General features: G+C 34.3%; 1 protein-coding gene across 1 annotated transcript in view; it reads right to left on the bottom strand.

Moving 5' to 3' along the window:
• The window catches only part of PP7 (serine/threonine phosphatase 7), a 31,405-nt gene extending 24,211 nt beyond the window's left edge, over positions 1-7,194 (bottom strand). Inside the window, exons 1-3 of the mRNA XM_039048820.2 lie at positions 6,272-7,194; positions 5,499-5,993; positions 1,954-2,100 (exon numbers count right to left, since the gene is read on the bottom strand). Coding sequence (XP_038904748.1) covers positions 1,954-2,100; positions 5,499-5,993; positions 6,272-6,835 — 1,206 coding nt within the window. The 5' untranslated portion in view covers positions 6,836-7,194. The remainder of the gene's footprint in view (positions 1-1,953; positions 2,101-5,498; positions 5,994-6,271) is intronic.
• Between the last annotated feature and the right edge of the window lie 14,361 nt (positions 7,195-21,555).

Here is a 21,555-nt window from a genome sequence, read left to right as displayed (position 1 = left end):
TACTCTTGAGCCCCTATGTTCCTCTATGGAGAATTGATGTAAGGAGAAATCTAAAATTGTTCTTGGTAGAATATTTTGAAGGTTGCAGGGTCTTTCAAACACCACCAGTGAGCTTGATTTTTTTTTTTTTTTTTTGGGGGGGGGAAACATTTTTGGTCCCTGAATTTTCAAGAATAGGTGCATTTGGTCTTTAATGTTTCAAATTGGCCAATTTGGTCCCTAAATTTTCAAGAATAGGTTTAAAAGGTCTCTCTACTCAATAAAACTATCAAATCTAAATTAAATTGACTAAATGCTGAAAGATAATATGGAAAAAAATATATTTTTAATATTTTATTTCTCTCTTCTCCTCGATCTCTCCTTTCCCTCCTCTCTCTCCCTCCTCTCATCTTCTCTATCTAATTTAAACAAAATTCGTCCATCTCGGTCCAAAACCTATATTTTCTTCATCTAGTTCTCAAACACATGGTCCCCTTTACTTGTTGCTTAGTAACAACCCCTTCTTCTTTCCACAAACCAAGTAGGAGCTCAAAGCCACAAACTATCAAGCTTTGACCTCACTGAGTATAGTATGGCAATTTGAATCCCACATTCACCGATTTTTAACATTTGGCTCCAAAAAACAATTCCAGATTCACCATCTTATTCATAATTGAAACAGACCCTGAACAAATTTTGTACACAGCAAAAAACAAATCAATGCACTTGCATTCCAACTAGATGTAAATTGCATAATACTCCAAATTGAGACTCTATACAAGAAGGAAATATGAACTAATAGCAGCATGACTAAACTAAATGGAAAAACAAGTTCACAATCAAAATTCAAAGAAATGGAGCTACACCCATCAAAAAATATTTAAAATAGTTTTAATTAGCATCAAAGTAAGAGAGAAATTGATGGGATTGCTTGATATTTTGGTTGTGAATCGGAGTGAGAAGATGAGAGGAGAGAGAAAGAGAGGAGAAGGGAGAGGGAAAACATTAAAAATATATTTTTTTCTATGTCATATTGTCATGTTAACATTTGGTCAATTTAATGATTAAATTTAATAGTTTTATTAAGTAGAGGGACTTTTTAAACCTATTCTTGAAAACTGAAGACCAAAAAGGTATTTTTCCCTTGTTTTTCTTTCTTACGATATTTAGTTTATATTGCAAAAAATTAGGAAATAAAATTAATATATTGTTGACCCGTCACAAACAAAGAAAAAATTATGAATAAACTATTGAATGCTATTAAATTTCTATTTTATAAGTTTCAAAAAAAAAAAAAAACTAATGATAACTGTCTTTCTACTACTTATCCAAACTTGTGCTCACCAAACATACATGATACCATTATGTTTAAAAGGTTATAGAAGTTCAAATATAAGAGCTTCCAAATCGAGAAGAAGATCCAAACACCTTCAAAATAATTGCTTGACTTGGCTAAAAATACATATAGCACAAATAGTTTTCTAATGGAAACAAAAATGGTGCACGGATTGCAATTTTTTTTACTAGGCTACATGTAATATTCTACAAATTTTTTTTTTTTTTTTTTGAGAAACGGAAACAATACTTTTCATTAATGAAATGAAAAGAGACTATTGCTCGAATTACAAAGAGACTAAGTAAATACAATACTAATATTCTACAATTCAAGTTCTTCCCTTTTATCTATTGAAACTCAGCTTGAAGGGATAAGTTTTCTATCCATTAACTTGGCTGATAAAAAATCAGATAGAATATTTGTAGAATATTCTACAAACATTATTACCCAGATTTTTAGAGCAAAACACCACACAAGGCTGACACTGATTTTCTATCTGCCAAGTTGATGGATAGAAAACCTATCCCTTCAAGCTGAGTTTCAATAGAAAAAAGGGAAGAAATTGAAAAGAAATACAAAGATTAAAAACAAATCAATTCCACCTGCTAGATAAAGAGATAAAGAGATTCAGTCCATACCTGAAATTGTGGATAGTCTGGAGCACTAAACAAAGTAATCAGTTTCCCTGAATCTACAACGTGATCTATCGTGTAACCCTGATCCATTCCTGCAAGACCGGATCTCTTTTCTCTAGCATCAGGACCTTCATGGGATCTAATAATTAGCTGAACGCAACCAAAAAGAAAAGGTTACAATCACTGATTGGTCTAGAAAGTTTGCTTTATGGCATAAAATACATCTAGAGTTGAGTAATGTTGGCAGTGTCCAACAGTATATGCCAAGTTAGTTGACAGATGGAGAATTAGGAAGTTGGACAGGTTTATATTTGTTAATTAGTGAGTTCAGGTCTACGACATTAAAGGTACATCCCAGCATCGGAAAAGAATTCAGGAAAAAAGGAATGATATTAAAGGAGAGGAAGAAGAGGAAGCAAATCAGGAATTCAAGAACAGAAAAAGCCTCTCAAACACATGACCTGTTTCGTTCCTTGTTTTCTTCTCTATTTCTGTTGACTTTAGAATTAAAGCACCAAAATCACCATGTTGAAGGGAAGCAACATGAAAGGGAAATCTACGAGGGATAGAGTAAAGCCAGCTGTGGCAGAGATGAAAGAAGACAAAATACGGAAAATTTTGGAATAGAGAGGAGGATTGGGATACTCTTAGAATGACGGAGAAGGAAAACCAGCAAGCAACCAAACATCCTAGAACCATATCATGAGACTTGATCTATACATTAAGTTTCTACATCTATAAGAACAGGAGAAGAAAGCAGAACATACTTCTGAAAATATATTTATTAGGAAAATAAAATAATTGACTTTAGAGGGAGGAAAAAAAAAAGAGAGAGAGACACGGGCATACCAAAAAAACCTACAAAAAGGAGCCAAACTATTAGAAGGGGCTCCAAGGAAGAGAAAGAAGACCAAGCAAATAGTCACAAAAGAGCCTAGAAATAGAGGCCCAAAGAAAAACATAGAATTTAACAAGGAACCAAATATCATCAAAAGAACTATCAGGCCCTCTGAAGATTCTATTATTTCATCCCAAGTTCCAATTTCCACAAAAACCGCCCTTCATCGCAAAAAGGCAGATGAAGGAAAATCTCCTTAAACAACTCCTTGCACTATGATGATTGTTACCATTGGATGAAAGTTGTTGAGTGAGAGATTTTACCATGGATCCTTTGGTATCAACTGTCCACCACCAATGGTCTTTGGGGTGGGAGAAGGATGGTGGATAGGTTGGCCCATTCATCAATCTCATCTTCAGTAAGGCAGCATTTTCCCATCTTGCTTAAGTTATCACAAATTAAATATTGGAGGGATCGCAATGCCAGAGGGAATACTATTAGGTGAATATATCTTACCAATAATGCGTTGGGTGAATTCCAACAACTTTTTGAAGCTTTTCATTGGGGTAAATCTCAATGGAAGAGAATGTAAAAGGTAGTAGGTATTGCATCTAACAAGCTCAAGCACATTCGCATAAGATCCTTCTTCTTTAGATTAACAAACACGATTGATTTTGAACCCCAAAAGGAAAAATAGCAAATGTAATATGGAAAGGCAACTAGAAAAGGAATTTTTTACTTGAATTGTTCACCATGGAAGTGTAACATGGCATTAAGGTTACAATAAAGAAGATGAAGCTTCAATCTTGGTCCATCTCGGAGTGTCTTTTGCATGAGGGAGGAGGAACAGAGGAAGGTATTGGGAATGTGTTTCCTCCCAGTGCAACTAGGACAGGTTGTTGGCAATCATTAAGGCATCATCCTTGCCTCTCCTGGGTCATTGATAGAAAAGTAAGAGACAATATCCTTTAACTGATGTTGAGTTGACACCTTCCAATTGGGGTATAGTAAAGAGACAACAAAAACAATTACCAAGTGGAAGAATTCTTTACTTTCTATATGTGGGAGGCTAACCTTGGTTGGTTTGGTTCTAAAACGAGCTCCCCCTATATTATTTTTCCATCCTCAAAGCACCGGCTGGAGTTATTAGAAGAATGGAGAAAATTGCCAGAGACTTCCTTTGGAATGGAGGAGATTATAAGGCTGGCAGTCATCTTGTTAAGTGTGAAATTACATCCTTCCTGTGTATCTTGGTGGCTTGGGGTTGGGTTTTTTTTAAAAACAGAAATGTTTCCATCCCGGTTGCGGCATTTTGCAACTGAAGAAAATGCCCTCCGAATTTTGATGGTGTGCAGTCTGTATGGGAAGAAGCCCCTTGGGTGGACCTCCTCTCAGCCCAAAGGTTGCCCAAAAACAGACCTTGGTTTGACATTGCTTGTTTGGCCCCCTTGTTTGTTAAGTTTGTTAATTTTAAAGATGGGAGGACAGAGAATTAGATTTTCGAAAGATTAGCTTAGTGATGTCCCACTCCGAGAAGCTTATCCTGAGATTTAAAACATCTCCCTCAAAAAAGATGCTACATGGCTGCTTGTTGGATGACGTTTCTGGAAACTGGAATTTGGGTATCAAAAGGGGAGCTTTTGATAGGGAAATCCTTGCACGGGGTGGTCATTTAGAGTGGCTGGAGTCTTTTGCTTGGGCAGGATGGCATTAGGTGTTATCTGGAGCCCATTGGAGCCTTTTCCACTAAATTCCTCTCCATCAGCCTAGCTGCAAAAAGACCTAGCCTTAAATGCAAACTGTCAAGGTTAATTTTGAAGTTTAAAATCCCTGAGGAAGTGAAGATTTTCTCATGGTTGGTGGCACAGAAGTATTAATTTCCATGATAAGATGCAAAGAAAAAGTCTTGGGACCACCCTTAGTCCCTCGGCCTGCCCCCCGTGTATTGGCGACAATGAATCCTTTAGACCATCTCCATTTCTGCACTCTTTAGTGGCAGGGGCTCCAATTACACATGCAAGTAGTTTGACTATCATCGAGGACAAATAAAGGAATGGGCATACAATAAAGGAAAAACCCACAAAAAATAGCTAAATTACAAGAAGGGCTCCAGTCAAGAGAAATAAGACCAAGGAATGGTTATTAAAGAATCTAGAAATAAGGACCCAATGAAAAACAAAGAATCTAACAAGTGATCAAACATCAAAATAAGAACTCGTGCCTCTAGATTTTGATGTTTCTCTCTCTCCAAAGCCCCACAAAATAGCACACACCCCATATTAATACAGATGGTTTAGTAGTTGATGTCACTTATAATCTACTTGTATAATACAAAATTCATGCTTCTGTTCAAATAAAGATAGGTTTATAAACCTGAGCCCATTCATTACTCCAGAACATTATGCAGTTGAGTGATTTTAAACTTTTATTTAACATTTCAAACAAGTTTTGGACTGATTGACCACCACCACCAGTAAAACTTGTATACTTTATTAGCTAAAATTGGCATTAAAAATGTATAATAAGAAATACTTTGATAGATGATAGGAAATAAAAAAGGGGGAAGAAATTCAAGCCCCAAACCAAGGGAGGGTTGTGTTAAATATATCTTTTAATAAATAAACGTAGATATTGTAATCCAAACACACGCACATTTTAAGTTTTTAACATCTCAAATAAACAGACAAAGCGATGTATTTGTTAAAATTACCTTCAGATTGAACTTTTTCAAGAATTCTTCAGTGCAATCAGGACCCCACAAGAGACCTATGCCTCTCTCTCTATTTGGGGAGAGACCAGGATTCATCGAGGGATCAGACCACAACACATCGCCCGGAATTAAATTCAAGCCTTCCCATGGGGGATCAAGAACCGATCTTCTGGCTTTGGATAGTTCCTCCAAAGAACCAAGAGATAACCCGTTGGCTTCAGGATTAAAGATTATCCTACGATTTTTTTTCCCTTTCGACCTTTTAGACGGAGGAACTGATATGCTGCGGAAAAGTCCTCCATGAGCCGTATATACACATCCAGCAATAATGGAGGCTAAAGGCAGCCCTTCGAAACACCCCAAACACTTCCGATAGACATGCTTACCTTTGTCTCCGTACTTGGTTAGCACCTCCTTCTCAAAACCATAAACGGACGTGCAGTACTTGGACTCGTGGTTTCCACGAAGAAGAAATACTCGATGTGGCATAAACACCTTTAGACATTATCCAGCAGAATTTAATCAAATGAAAACACCCTGTTCAAGGCAAAGAAACACTACAAAGTAGCAAGGATATACGTGATGATAGAGATTGAACAGAGACTAGATAGAGAGAATTAAGCAGCAGGCCACATGCTACTGTACGAATAACATAAAATCCCGGACAATGCACGGAGAATGATTACATGAAAGATTAATAAAAGTAAAATTGATGTTAATTTCGGTTTGAAGCGAAGGTGCAAGAGAGAGAATTAAATTCAGACCAAAAATACCTTCCAAGCCAATAAGAGCAAAAAAGTTTCAAGACCCCAAGCCCCTCTGTCGACGTAATCCCCGTTGAAGACAAAGAAACGGTTCTCAGAAGGAAAACCAGCATCCTGCAGAAGAAAGAGGAGATCATGAAATTGGCCGTGGATGTCTCCAACAACGACTACAGTGGAGTCGCTGCTGGCGGCTGAGTCTTCGAGGATTCTGAGGCAATTGGGTTCTTTGTGGAGGATTTTAGAAGCGGTGAGGATTAGAGTGTCGAAAACGGAGACGGGAAGGACGAAAGGAAACTCGGATGGAGGTAAATTTTTGGAAGACCAGTCGAAGGCGGCCACGAGATGGTGTATCCATTGGAGGGAAAGGGTAGCATCGAGAGGCCAAGAGAGAGGTAAGTGAACGGGAGGTGGAGCGGAGGAAGGTGAAGATGATGTGCAGGGATTTTCTTCGGATTCAGAGAGGGTGGAGGAGGTGGAGGGGGGATGATCCAAGGGAGCCGGAGCGGGAATCGGATTGGACGAAGTTTGAGTATCGAAAGCTGAAGAATCCAAATCCGAATACTTCGACGACATTGTTATCGTCTTCGGTGGATGAAGAGAGATCTAGCAAGGAACCAAAGCCCTAGCAATGGCAGGGGCTCCATTTCTATACTCTTTTAATTATTTTACTCTCAACGACTGCGATCCGCCAGCTGCTTTTTCCACTTCACTGTCCGATTCCATCAGCCATCAGCATTGCAATAATGGGGTGACCAAAAGTTTCCGTTAAACCGAACTCATCCATCGAAACCACCCGAACCAACTTCATATGTCGGTTTTATGGCCATTTTGCGGTCGATATCGGTTGGTCAATGAGCCCAGAAGGGCTCCGCTCAACCGACCGGATCTTTGAAAACAAAAATTTACATCTTTAGTCCTAACCTTTTATAAATAGATCCACAGTGTTAATTTGACCAATTTTGTCCTCACTTTTTTAAAAATATAAGATCATTGTCCCTTTTTAATTAGATATTTATTATTATTCTTTTAAATATTTTTAAATAAAAAATATTAAAACTATTTTTATCTCTCCTCTCCAATTCTCACGGGACCTTCCTCATTTTCTTTCACGCAATTCTACTATTTTTCACGGATCCTTCTTAATTTTCTCTCAAGTAACTCTACTATTTTTCTTTTATTTCTTTCGTGCTTTTTTTATGGGATGCGTCAAATGGAATTAAATTAAAATTATTTTCTAAATTTTAATAAGTTTTTATATCAATACGCACCAAAAATGTTAAATTTTGGAGCCACAGAAATGTATAGTTTTAATGGATGAATTTGGAATGATCAGGAAATGTTTGATTTCAAATGGAGAAAAATGCCACAAATTTTGAAATTTGGAGCGAGAGAGCAAAAACATCTTTATAGTAAGGAAAAATATTTTTTTATCCCTAGGTTTTATATTTTAGGTCTAGTTTTTATTTAGTCTGGTTTCAAAATATTATACATTTAGTCTTTAAGTTTTGAACATGATTTCAATTTAGTACCTAAGTTTCAAATTGCTACAATTTTATCCTTGACATTTGATTTTTGCTTCAATCTATATTTTAAAATTTACACTTTTAACCTCGAATTTTCATTAAATATCCAATTAATTTAAAATCTCACTTCATAAAAATTTGACGTCAATGATTGAAAGTTGATATTTAATGAAAAATTGAGGTAATAAATGTAAAATATTAAAATCAGGGACCAAATTGAAACAAAACTCAAATCTATAAGGTAAAATTGTAACATTTTAAAATTTATGGACTAAATTGAAACAAGATTCAAAATTAAAGAATTAAATGTATAAATATCTTAAATGTTAGAGATTAAATAGAAATTAGGGTCAAAAGGTAGCGACGAAAAGTTGTTATTCCCTTATAATAAACCAGCGAAGTGACTATTTTCTCAAGAAAATGTTTGATATTCTTGAGAGAAAACACGGTGTCAATAATAATAGATTGAGTCCATGTTCAGCAATCGTTAATGAGGGAGGCGAATGAATTGATCGACGCCATTGACGATTTTTTGGGTTTCGAAATAAATAATCAAATGAGTATTTGAATTTAGTTGGGAGTTTGAAGATGTGTTGTGCCGTTGTTGGAGATTTATGGAGAATCGACTAATATCCATTATAACATGTCTTTACTTTAGTTTGTTGAGAATTCTATACTAAAAAGTTTTAAGACCTCACACTCTTTATAAGATAGATGAATTATTCTTCTCATTGTCATATTATTTAATATGGTATTAGAATATGAAAGCTAAGATTTGATACCACAATTAAATCTTATGGCTTTAATCAAAATGTTGATGAGTTTAGGGTTTAGGGTTTATGACTTTAATCAAAATATTGATGAGTCTTGTGTCTATAAGAAAATCATCAATAGTTAAGTAGTTTTTTTAGTGTTGTATGTAACGACCCAAATTTCTAATATATTTCTAGGACGCTACTTTATGTATGCATAGGCTCGACAATACATTTTCTCGAAGAATAGTTACATAAAAGAGATAAGATTTTTATTTCACAAAATAATGCTCAAATAAGCAAAGAAGAGAAAATCTAAAAATATTGTTCGGGGTACCCCTAACCCAACTTTAAAATAAATTACAATTAAATAAATCAAGGAATATTTCATAAGATTTTTAAAATGTCTGAACTCCTAAACCAGACTCTAGTACATGAAACCTAAGTGCGGAAGCAGTAATTCGTCCAAATGGCCAGGTCACGGATCTCTTATCATGCGTCGGTCTATCTTTATTCTTACATGAAAAACATGAAAGGAAAATAATGAGTATAAAAGTATACTCAGTAAGGGACCCACTACTGGGCCCATTCAGTGATATGTTAACTTTCCATTGGGACAGAAGTGCACAAGGGCATAGGCGTAGGCATGGGCATAAGGGGCGAACCTGAAGGCACGCTTTCATAAGTAGTGGCCCTAGATGGCACAAACATAAACATAAGTGGTGGTCCCAAAAGGACACCGTACATAAGTATAGGGTGTGGGCCCGAAGGCTCACAACATGCGATGTGCATAGCCCAATGGCAACACTAACAGTCACTATAATCTCATACAAACATAAGCATTCATCCAACACCATAAAACATGCTAAGACTATAGCCGTTCACAATTCATCCATCCATATACAAACATTCCAAGATATTTCATTCCAAATAGAACCAGTGGTAAGCATAAGGTCAAGGGCAACCGTTAGTAGACCGCTTACCTTGGGTTTAGGTCCACGCAAAAGAAAACGAATATCTGAAACTCCCTCTAAAATAGCAAAGGCTTGAGTCAAAGCCCCTGACACCAACCACAAACACACAGTTCAATTTGTAGGGTGAATCCCCAAAATCTAAACAAATTAATTCATCAATTCTCACACAACTTACCCTTAAAAAATAACCAAACCCTTAACCCCACTTCTTTTTAGGAAAAGGCAAAACAAACAAAAATAAATAATATAAACAAAGTAAATAAATAAATATAACAACCCCCAATCCCTTTTCCCAAAAAAAAAACACAAATCACTAATAAAATATTTAATTCCTAAACTTTGGCCTTTAATTAAAAGAAACGATTAATTCCACGAATTAATTTAAATTTTACCTAGATTTCGGGACGTTACATTGTATGTGAACGATATCCTACTTATTGGGAATGATGAAATATTTAGGAGAGGCGTAGTTTCTCCTAAGCATCAGCTGCTAGATATCAGTCTCAACCAAGATTAGATCAGTGGACAGTATTTGTATGGAGCTAAGGATTTAATCCTTACAGGATATATTGGTTCTGATTTTTAGATTGATACGGATTCTAGGAAATCTATATCAGGGTCAATGCTCATTCTTAACAAAGATCTGTAGTCTGGAGAAGCATAAAGAAAGGTTGAATTACTGACTCTATCATAGAGACAGAGTATGTAGCGGTTTGTGAAGCTACCAAAAAGGTTGTATAGCTCGGGAATTTTTTGACAAATTTGGAAGTTGTTTCTGACATGTCAAAATCTATTACTCTTTTGTGATAATAGTGGTGTCATGGCTAATTCCATGGAGCCTATAAGTCACAAGAGAGGGAAGCTCATTGAGCGCAAATACCATCTCACCTAGGAGATTGTGCATCGAAGGGATGTGATTGTCATGAAGATCCCTTTGAGGCATAATATTGTCGATCCATTTACAAAGGTTCTCATGGCTAAAGTATTTGAGGGTCACCTGGAATGTCTGGGTCTACGAGACATGCATCATCTTGTCTAGGACAAGTGGGAGATAATACTGTGCACGTAGTGTATGCCCTAGTTTATTGTTTTGAGTATTGTGCTTTGTTCTTACTTTGTATTTGCATACCCCACTAGCATTAGGACAAGTGGAAGATTGTTGGGGTTGATGTCCTAAATCTCGTAGGTTTCGTGGTTTGTAAATTATTTGTACACAAATTATTTATTTAATAAAATAAAGTGTTATTTTATTTGATATTTAGTATGCATTAACCCATATCCAATAAACTAAGATCCACGATTATTTAATGTAGCTTAAACATGTATGTGGTGACATACAAGTGGATCGTGTTTAAGTAGTAACCTGAATGGTCTGTAGTATATGGATAAGGTTAGGTACCTTATCCTAGTGACACTACGGATATGGTCCACTTTGTAATTGTTACAATTGTTGTAAAGTGTTACAAATGATCCGATCTTGATCATTCATATGGAGACATGTGAATGGAGGTATCCTATACAAAGAGTTTGTATAAGGCTAGATCACAAAATGATTAGTCTCTTTTTATAACATCATTACTTGAAGAGATTTATATTTCACTAGGATGACCATAGGTAACTTATATTTCGCTTTGATGACCTGGGAAACTCAATCTTAATCCTAAGCTAACTATGAACTCCTATTTATTTGGGATTATCTTTAGATTTGCATGGATGAGGGTTGACTCAACAACGCCGACTCAATAAGCCTCCCATTTCAGGAGTAAGACCGGGTAGATAGCTGGGGACATAGGGTGCAAGATGGAATTCATGCCTACCCGATTTAGGGATAGAAGAAAGATTGTTCTCTTGAGTATTGTATCCAGGTCTTGAATAAGGACCCCACCTTCTCTCTGGCACAAGAAGGATTCAGTTTAGTGATTAGATCATAAACCAATTGTTCATTAGATGATCAGTTGGAACTTAAAGAACAAGGTGTTATATCGAGGGTAAAATAACATATTGACCCAGTCGTTATTATGAACAACTTGTGAAAGGTCGACTTACTGGTTATGGTTAAATAACATGGACACAAATATATCAACAACGAGGAGAGTGCAACTATCAAGCTATAGTGATGTGACTCGATAGTTAACAAATACTTATTAATTTGGTCTAAAGAGTTTTAGCCAATTAATCTTAAACCGTTGGAGCTTATGATTGAAAGATCTCTCAACGAAGAGTATCCCATGAGCGCGTTGGATCTTTCCAATTTCACCATGACCGAAATACACCATATACATTCAAAATACATTTGTACAAATAAATAGTAATTAACAGCATGCTTTAAACACTAAAAAGTAAGGGAAAGGGTTCTCATTCCAGTTGAAGACGCTCTTCAAGCTTTGGAACTTAATGCAGCGGAAGACCTCTACCCGATCAAAAATGCCCAGCAAATGCGTCGGCTTTAGTAGCACGAACAACCGCAAACAAATGAACACAACGGGGACGACACCACCAGAAAGGAGCCCTTGGTATTCTCGAAGTGAGAACCCAAAGCGTGTTCTTCATTGAGTTTGGTAGAGGTAGGAGAAAGAACTGATCGTGTAGACAATAAGCAAGTGGGAGAGAATAGGAAGCTATCGCATAGCTAGATGCTTATCGTTTAGAAGAAACTACACGATCGTGTAGAAGAAACTACACGATCGTGTAGGTTTTACTGAAGGATCGTTTAGAAAAAGGTATACAATCGTTTAGCAAACACGACATACTATACGATCGTTTAGGAAAGCTATCTGAACGCTTAGGAACTAATGTGCGATTGTTTAGGCGCGAGGTATATGATCGTTTAGGCGCTGAGCGACTATCATATAAGATATCGACTTAAGCGATCGTTTACGTTTCCACACCAACGAAAAAACTTTCGAACTTTTTCGAACTTTTAAAATAAAACAAAATTTCATTTTTATTCTTTGGTTACAATAACCGACGCGATTTTCCCAGTAACGCACGTCTGAGAGAGTTTTTAGGTTAATTATCATATAATTAACCAATTAAATTATTAATAAATATAATCATATTATATTTTCATCCTATAGTTTGATATCACATATCTACTATAATAATTTCTCCTCTACTTGATATAAATCATATTTATATCTAATTTCCTCTAAAATAATGTATCTCATACTTTAGCCAATTATATCATATATAATCGAACTTCCTCTTGTCAATTTGAACATTTCAAATTAACCCAAACACCAATTATCGACTTTATCCAAGCTACCCAGGGGACCTAATGAACCTGTGGCTCGAAGCTCCAACGGTCTGTGAATAGCTGACTAAACTCTTTAGATACGAGATCCACCATCCGTGAACTGTCAGACATTCCACTAAAGACCAATAGTTGAACTCTTCTTACCACTGATATATTTTTGTGTCTATCGGATATAACCAATCATGAGTACGATGACCCTTCACAGATGCTCGTAAGTACAGTTGGGCCAATGTACCGTTTTGCCTCTGTAGTTACATCTCACTCCTTAAGTACCACTAATTTCTCTAGTGAACAATACAACATAGTCCAACTATGTGTGAACACCTCTCGGGCCAAGAGAATGTGTGTAGCACCACATCGTTCAAGCACCGGAATCAACCTTTAAGTGAGCTATCTATCTACTTACCCCTATCTCGGGGAATGAGTGAATTTCATCTTGTGTAACCGAGTTCCCAACTCCCAAATCAGAAGAATCCCCAAAATGGTAAGTTTGAATAGGCGATCTGGCCACTCGCACCCATACAAATCAAAGACCGCCTTAATGGTAGGAGTTCCCAACTCACTCAGGATTGAGGTCATGTTACCTATGGTCATCCTAGTGAAGTGAAGTCTCTGTCATGAACAGTGTTATAAAACGAGACGTTAATACTTCGTGGTTAGGCCTTATACAAACTCTTTGTAGAGGACGCCCCTGCTCGCATGTCCCCAACATGAATAATCAGGATCAGACCATCGTGACAAGTCACAACACTTGTGACCATTCCACAAAATGGGCCAAATCTGTATCGTTACCAGGATAAGATTTCCCTCATATATCCATATACTATAGACCATTTTAGTTATCACTCAAGACATGATCCACTTGTATGTCACCACACACATGCTTGAGCTGCATACAGATAACTAGGAATTTTAAGTTTATTAGTTTGTGGTAAAGCAAATAAAATATGCAACTGAGCAAAATACAAGATGTGAAGTAAATATCATATATTATACAACACAAGCGTTCATATAACCTGTTTACAAACTACAGGACACGAGACTTTAGGGCATCAACCCTAACAATGATCTGTAGGTCCATAAAATCCCTCTACTAGCTCGTAAAACATGAATACCTTGAATTATTAAATTGAGTGAATTTGGAATGATATCAATTTGAATTGTTCAAATTGAAATTAAGGTTTGAATTTGAAAAGTTCAAATTCGAATTAGGGTTTGTATAATTATATTCGATATAATTAATGTTAAATTTGTTGAAATTAAAAGAAATTGGAGAATTTATAATATTTAAATAATGATTTAAATATTAATTACATGAATATGACTCATGTTTAAAATTAGGTGTGTGATCAATTTAATATTTGATATTCAAGTAAATTAATTAATTAAATATGTTTTATTAATTAAAAATCAAATTAATTTTCAATTTTAATTCAATTTGAGAAATTGGATTTTGAAAGTCTTGAATTTGGTTAATTGTCAAATTAATTAATTTAGAATTAATACATAATTTGGAGATTGGAGAAAATGGGGGAGGGGGTTCACTTCAATTATTGAAGCAGCTGCTGGTAATGAAGTTGTTGATGTTGCTTGCATATATTCAGTGATTAAAAACACTGAATTATGAAGAAGAAAAGAGAGATTTGGCGAAAAGAGTTTGTTGTTACTTCTTCTTCATCTTCAAACCCACAAAGAACACCTTCACAAATTCACTCAAATCTGAGTTCCACCACTCAAATTCAAGGTTGAGAATATAGAGAAGATCTCTTGGTAGTTCCCAGTCGATTTGGAGCTAGATTAATGTGAAGTGCAACTTAGAATTGGAAGAAATCATGAAAGGTATATTCATCTTGAAACCCTCTTCAGTTTTTCTGAAAAATGCATGCTTTAGAACTCAAATTAAATGTAATTAGAGTGCTTAACAATTCTGTTTGCCTCCGTTGCATGCTTGTGTATCCCATCATTGTGGATATTATGTAATGTTGAAGATGATGTGTAATACTACTTGAGTGTTAATTATGGAAGAAAATTAATTGAATATTCAAGATTTTAGTTTATTTGACTACATTTTAAAGATTTAAATAGGTTTGAGATAAAGTAAACTATAAAAATTTAATTTGAAAAAAAAACCTCCCCCGACACCAAATTTAAGTCGTCGAGAAAAACAACATCAACATAATTTTTTTGAGATTTTCCCGACACTATACCTATAGATCGTCGAGAAAGGTAACCTCTTCCATAGACGAAATATGTTAGCGTCGGGGAGTGTATAGCCTCTCTTGATGGAAATATAAGGATTTTAGCATCGGGATGAATATTATCCACAAAATTCCAATTTCTCTTAATACCCATTGTTTTGCGTCGAAAAAGGTCACTTCTCCCGACCCCAAAAACCAATTTTTTAGCGTAAGGAGAAGACATTTCTCCCGATGCTACCACATGCGTGTCGGGAAAAGTCACTTTTTCCGATGCTAGAAATTTGGTTTTGGGGTCGGGAGAAGTAGCCTCTCCCGACACCAAATGATGGACATCAGGAGAAAGCATCTCCAATTTTTCCATCGTGAAATCTTTTTCGCTTGATAAACTAACTTTTTTTTCGTTGGGATAAGGCTTTCCCAACGACCTTGCCGACATGTTGGAAAAGCCTTTCCCGACATTTTTTTTCATTTTTTCCAATGTTTTTTTTCGTCGGGAAAGGATATATTTCTTGGAGTGGAGGAACATAAACTAGAGTGGCTACGGAGGAGGAGAAAAGGAGGGGGAGAGTTATTATTTTTTTTTAAAAAAAAAAAAATTATATGTCACAACAACAATGAAAATGATAAAAAAAAATTGAAAAAAAAAACCCTTAGCCGTAGTAGATGGAAAGATAACCTTAGAGACCTTTTTAACTCATTTCTCAAAACTTAAGGTCTAAAATGGTCTATTTCCAAAACTTAAGGACTAAATGGATTTATAGATAAAAACTTAGGGGACTAAAAAAGTAATTTTTCCTTATATTTATATTGTTGTTTTACTTTGTGGCCCACCAATGCATGACAAATACCCTCCCCTTTCCATGTCCAAGTATCTACTTTGAAAATTTTATGAGTTGTTTGGATCTCCAAACTCAAGTAGATGGAGTGGGCTATTATAAGTCATCCCATGTTTGAGGCTTTAATTATAATAGTTGTGTTTTTAATTATTATAACCTACCACTAACTACAATATTACTATTATAAAATTCTCTTTGTTATTGTGTTTACTATTTGTTATAGTACCTATTTCTTACTCATCCTCTCTTTGTTATACTGTTTACTATTTATTACTAATATTAAAATAGTTTGCACTCCAAACACAAATGATTATAACTCATACGAAGATAGACTATATCACAAATACAGACTATTATAACCCACTAACTATAATAACTAATTCAGTGTCTCAAACACCACCTTAATTTATTATTATTGAAAAAAAATTTATATACTATTTTAAAATGTTTAAAAATTAACTGTATGAGATGAAGAAAAATTTGTTTTGTATTGAATATGTAAGAGACTATTGAATGCAAAATTAATAATTTAGGAAGGTAAATTATTTTAAATGATAAAACTGTTGAAAATATTTACAGGATATAACAAAATTTTATAACTATCAATGATAGACACTAATAGACTTTCATCAATGTCTATCAATATCACTGACACGGATAGAAGTCTATCAGTGTCTATCAACATCTATCATTAATTGTTCTAAAATTTTACTATATTTTATAAATATTTTAGTTGATTTTTCTATATTTAAAAACATCCTATTTAAATCTATTAAAGACAAAATGAATTGATAGACGAATTAAACATGTTTTAAAGTTTAGTTAATAAATGTAAAAATTTATGGCAAACATCAAACCTCATATAAATGAGTGCCCCAAATCAGCGAGGGGGTATGAGATGAGAAGAGATTTTGATCCACCACAGTTCCTCCCTCCGTATATATCTATATTTTCCCCACCACTTTCAGAGTCCATTTACGCGTATAAATAATCATATTCCGCGAGGAAGTTAATTGGGTACGTTGTTTGATTTCATCATTTCAATCATGGATCCTATTACATACGAGAGGATTAGTAGGCGACGGCGGGGCACCTGGAGAGGCTTCCGGCTGACCTCCAGAAGACTATCTGTGTGGAAGCTGCGGGCGAAGTTGGGGTGGGTGTTGCGGCGGATCTTAAATTCCTGGCGGGGTGGGAGATCGAAGCCAAAGCCTCCGGCGGCTGCTCAACCGAGGTGCGCGTGCAGGCTCAGGTCCTTCCGCCGCTCCAACTCCTTCTACGCCGAAGCTATTGCCGATTGCTTGGATTTCATCAAGAACTCCTCCTTCTCCCCTTCCAGTTCAACTCAACCCTACTTACCTACCTACACTTAGCCTTCTCATTTTATCATCTTTCTTCTTCATTTCGCATCCCATATGTTAATAATAATCATGTTACTCCTGCTATCAATTCTTGCTATATAATACTTCATTTCAACTTCCATTTTTACCAATTCCCCGCCCCATCTTCATTTTTTTTTTTTGGTATATCATTAATTTATCAAACCATTTCAAATACAATTTTTTCTTTTAAAGTATTTACCTACCAAAATCAAATGCCTTAATTGATATCAAATTAATTATTTATGCATCCATGTTTTCACTTATTATTCTCCTGATTAGATCCTAGCCAGGTCGATTGTTTTGTTCTCTTCTAGTTTACCATTGAATTTTGACATTTTTTCTAAAATAAATTTGTGGATTTGCTTCAGTGAGATGATATTAATTTTAGATAATCTACTAGGGAAGAAATGTGGAGTAATTAGTTGTTTTTTTTTTTTTTTGTTTTTTTTTAAAAAAATTGCTGAATTTGAGTAGGTGAAAATTATGGAAATGAAAATGTGAGAAAGCTCCGTGATTAAGCCACCTACTTCATTTCTATCTTTTGACTAATGCGTTCCCGGAATCCAATTAGATAACATTATGAAAGAAGGAAACAACACAACCTGCTCTTATTTCAAAGTTTCTCTTTAATTCCTCCATTTGAATGCTAAATTGTGATGTTTCCTTTCAACTCAATTTAATGGCCAATCCTTTTAGTCCAAACTCTTCAAATATCTAATTTCTTTTTTCGATAATTTTTTCTACTCATTAATAAGTTTGAGAAATTATTTGAAATGATACAATTGTTGAAAATATTTACAAGATATAACAAAACTTTAGAGCTATCAATGATAGACACTGATAGACTTCTATCAGTGTCTATATCAACGTTTATCATTGATAATTCTAAAATTTTACTATATTTTGTAAATATTTTCGTTTATTTTTCTATATTTGAAAAACAACCCTTTAAATTTTGAGTAATATTTAGGTGCATTCAAATTCTAATTACATAAAATAAATAAATAAATGATATTTTAAAAGGAAAGTATGGTACAAAGATGAGTGTAATTAGCGTATAATACACCTAACTATTTTTCTATTTTATTGATCTAAAAAAATTAGATAGAGTAGATGTTACGCGATTTACATGTATTCAAAGATGAATTTGTTCAAGTATTTGAAGATGCAACCTTTAAAAAAAAAAAAAAAAGAAAGAAGTTTGGAGTAAGAAGAATTTGGAGAATTAGTATTGAAATGAACTCTTATAGAGTTATAATGGTGGATAGGCTATATGACCTAGGATCTCTCTCTTCCTCTTTAAATTTGAGCTTTCTCGCATTACATATAACATGAGATTAATTGTAGATGAAAATGACATGTCATTGGACCAAATAGGTCGGCCTTAGCCCTCCTTGGTCTAGGTGAAGGTGGGTCCATGAGTTTTTTGACCCGTGGTTCATTTGGCTTAAGGCTTGTTTTTGGCTTGGTATTTCCATTCTAAATTTCCTTTTTATCTAATTTGAGTCTAAATACTAATTTAGCATACTTTTGTTTGAGACTAAATTTACTCATAATATATCGAATTAAACTCATTAGTAATTTTTGGCATTACATGTAACATCAATGAGTATACCCGATAAAATAAGGGAGTAAATTTGGAAATTTTTACTTTAAATGTATATTATTTATGTGAACCCATTTTATCATTGTTTTCTAACGACTTTTTTTTTTTTTTTTTTTTTTAAAATAATCATTATAACAATAAAATTGAGCATATATATTTTACATGCTCTAAGACCTTTAAAATCCGTTTTGAAAATTCATTATAGTTTCAATCCATAATATGATCTATTATTAATAGATCCCAACCAAAACTTAAGAAGGTCAACTTAAGAAAGTCATTTCAAATTAGGTTCAATAATTAGTTAAACAACTTTAACTCAAAAGGGACAACAAAAACATTGAGAAAAATGAATTTCCTCCTCCCTATAATTGTTGCACACATTTAATTTAATTTTATATAAATTATCAACCACATATATTGATTCATGTATCAACAACATTTTCATTCTTTGATCGTTGAAAATAACTATCATCTTAGGGGATGACTCGGAGGAGATTATTTATTATAAAATGAGGAGTGAATATTCAAAATTAAGGTGAAGCTAATTGTGAGAACAATCCTTATGACACGTCAAATTATTATAAACAATAATAGAATGATGATGAGAATAAACACATATTCAAGTTTGGTTGAAAGTAAAACATTGAGAGAGATAAGAGACGTGATCATGTGAATAAAGTAATGTCACGTAAAAGGTACCCAAGATACTAATAAGGATGTTGTCACTTTCCCTCTCAGGTTACCCCTCTTAATCTGAGGTAGAGTGTGAAGACTAAGTAGATGTCAACCCTCTTATGACACATATTGTTTATCTAGTACCTATAATTTGCTTCCTCGCGCCTATTTAACCTGATAGACAGTTTTGTATTTCAACATCATATCATATTCTGCATTCCAATTACAGCCATGAAGGCATTCAAAATTCAATGTACATCAGGACAAAATAACACTACTTACATACATACTTACAACAAGTAATTATTACATCACTACACACACTAATATTTACAACTTAGGGATCTACCATTTCCCAACTACATGATTAGAAGTTCCAAAACTTAATAGCACAAGACTAAGCTAAGACTCAGACAATGTCAGGTTCTTCATAAATATTGTAATTTTGTGGCAGACTGGCAGCTGTAAGCTAGGCTCCGAAAAATTGACCGCCACCTGAAAGTAAAACATTTTTGAAAGAGTGAACTAAAATGCCCAATGAGTGATTAACTTCAAAACTTAAATTCATAAACATAGGCATACTGAATTAATCAAGAAATATCTGATAAATAGAAATGCTTTCATAATTCAGAGTTATGAAAACAAACTTAGCTTAAGCACATAAACTTTGAACTTTAAATCATAACATTGGCATACTGGAAACCATGAAAACATAACATAAGTTTAGCCAATCTTTTGAAAGAAAAAAAAACATTCATACTTGACTTGGTACTCTTATGCCTTAGTTGAGGTAGAGTCCTGTTTGCCCACTCACCCTCAATGCCAATAACCTTAGCTGATGTGAAGTAATCTCAATATAATCAACGTCGATAATAGTCATATCTGCATGTAGATGAAGGGATCGAATCCCGCAGCAAAAGTGTTGTGAATGCCTTGCATCCCGCAACTCGATTTTTAGATAAACAAATTTAGTATACTAAAAGAATATAAATATGTAATATAGCATGATTTAAGGAAAAATATTAGAACCATTCTTACTTTTGTAGATTCCAAAGCTTCACGAACAATCCTCTTTAAGTTCCAACAAACGACTCCTCCAACGATCTTGATCACGAACGATTTCTTAAACGATTTCTTGAAAAATCTCAAACATTACCATGAGAGTAACCTCGTTAATCTTTAGGATTCCAATAGAGAGATAAGTGGTATCCAACTATTGGGAGAGGGAGAGAAGAAAAGGTTTTTGGAGAGTATAGAAGATTCTCTTTGTGACTTAGAGAAAATTTTGCACAATAACGCTTGTGTGTGTACTGTCAGTGTCTGTTTCTCTCAAAGAGGCCATAGGAAGGCATTTATATAGAGTAGGGTCAAGCCCTTTTCTTTATCATTTTCCTATTTTCCTTTTCCACGATTAATTAAGGGAAATTATTTCAAATGGTAAAACTGTTGAAAATATTTACAAGATATAGCAAAATTTTAGAACTATCAATGATAGACGTTGATAGACTTCTTTCAGTGTCTATCAGTGTCACTGATAGACACTGATAGAAATCTATCAGTATCTATCATTGATAGTTATAATATTTTCCTATGTTTTGTAAATATTTTGGTTCATTTTTCTATATTTAAAAACAACCCATTAATTAATTAAATAACACTTATTTAATTAATTAACCCTATTAATTAAATAACACTTATTTAATTAATTAGCACGATTAAATAACACTTATTTAATTTAATTTGCACATTAATTAAATAACTATTTATACATTAAATCTAAATCTAATGTTTATATATTTAGTTATCATAAACATCGTATATATGTGTGCAATATCTCTCCATTAATTAATTTTTTGTGAATTTAGTTCACTTGAATTAATTAATTAAATCTTTATTCAAATATTACTTTCCAATTTAATTTGAATTGTAGATCATATCCATAATCAATTATATATTAATCACATTAATATATGGTTTCCTCGAATTAATTTGAATAATTTAAATTATCCTTCTTAAATATCTTCTAGTGAGCTAACAAGGGGACCTGGTGGACCTGTAGATCAGAAGTTCCAACGATATGAGATTAATTGG

The sequence above is a fragment of the Benincasa hispida genome, chromosome 11 (assembly GCF_027475165.1).
Source record: "Benincasa hispida cultivar pf3 chromosome 11, pf3_genome.v1.1, whole genome shotgun sequence".
In the NCBI taxonomy this organism is placed as follows: Eukaryota; Viridiplantae; Streptophyta; class Magnoliopsida; order Cucurbitales; family Cucurbitaceae; genus Benincasa; species Benincasa hispida.
Note: the sequence above shows the minus strand (reverse complement) of the source record. Positions and strands in the feature narration are given on the sequence as shown.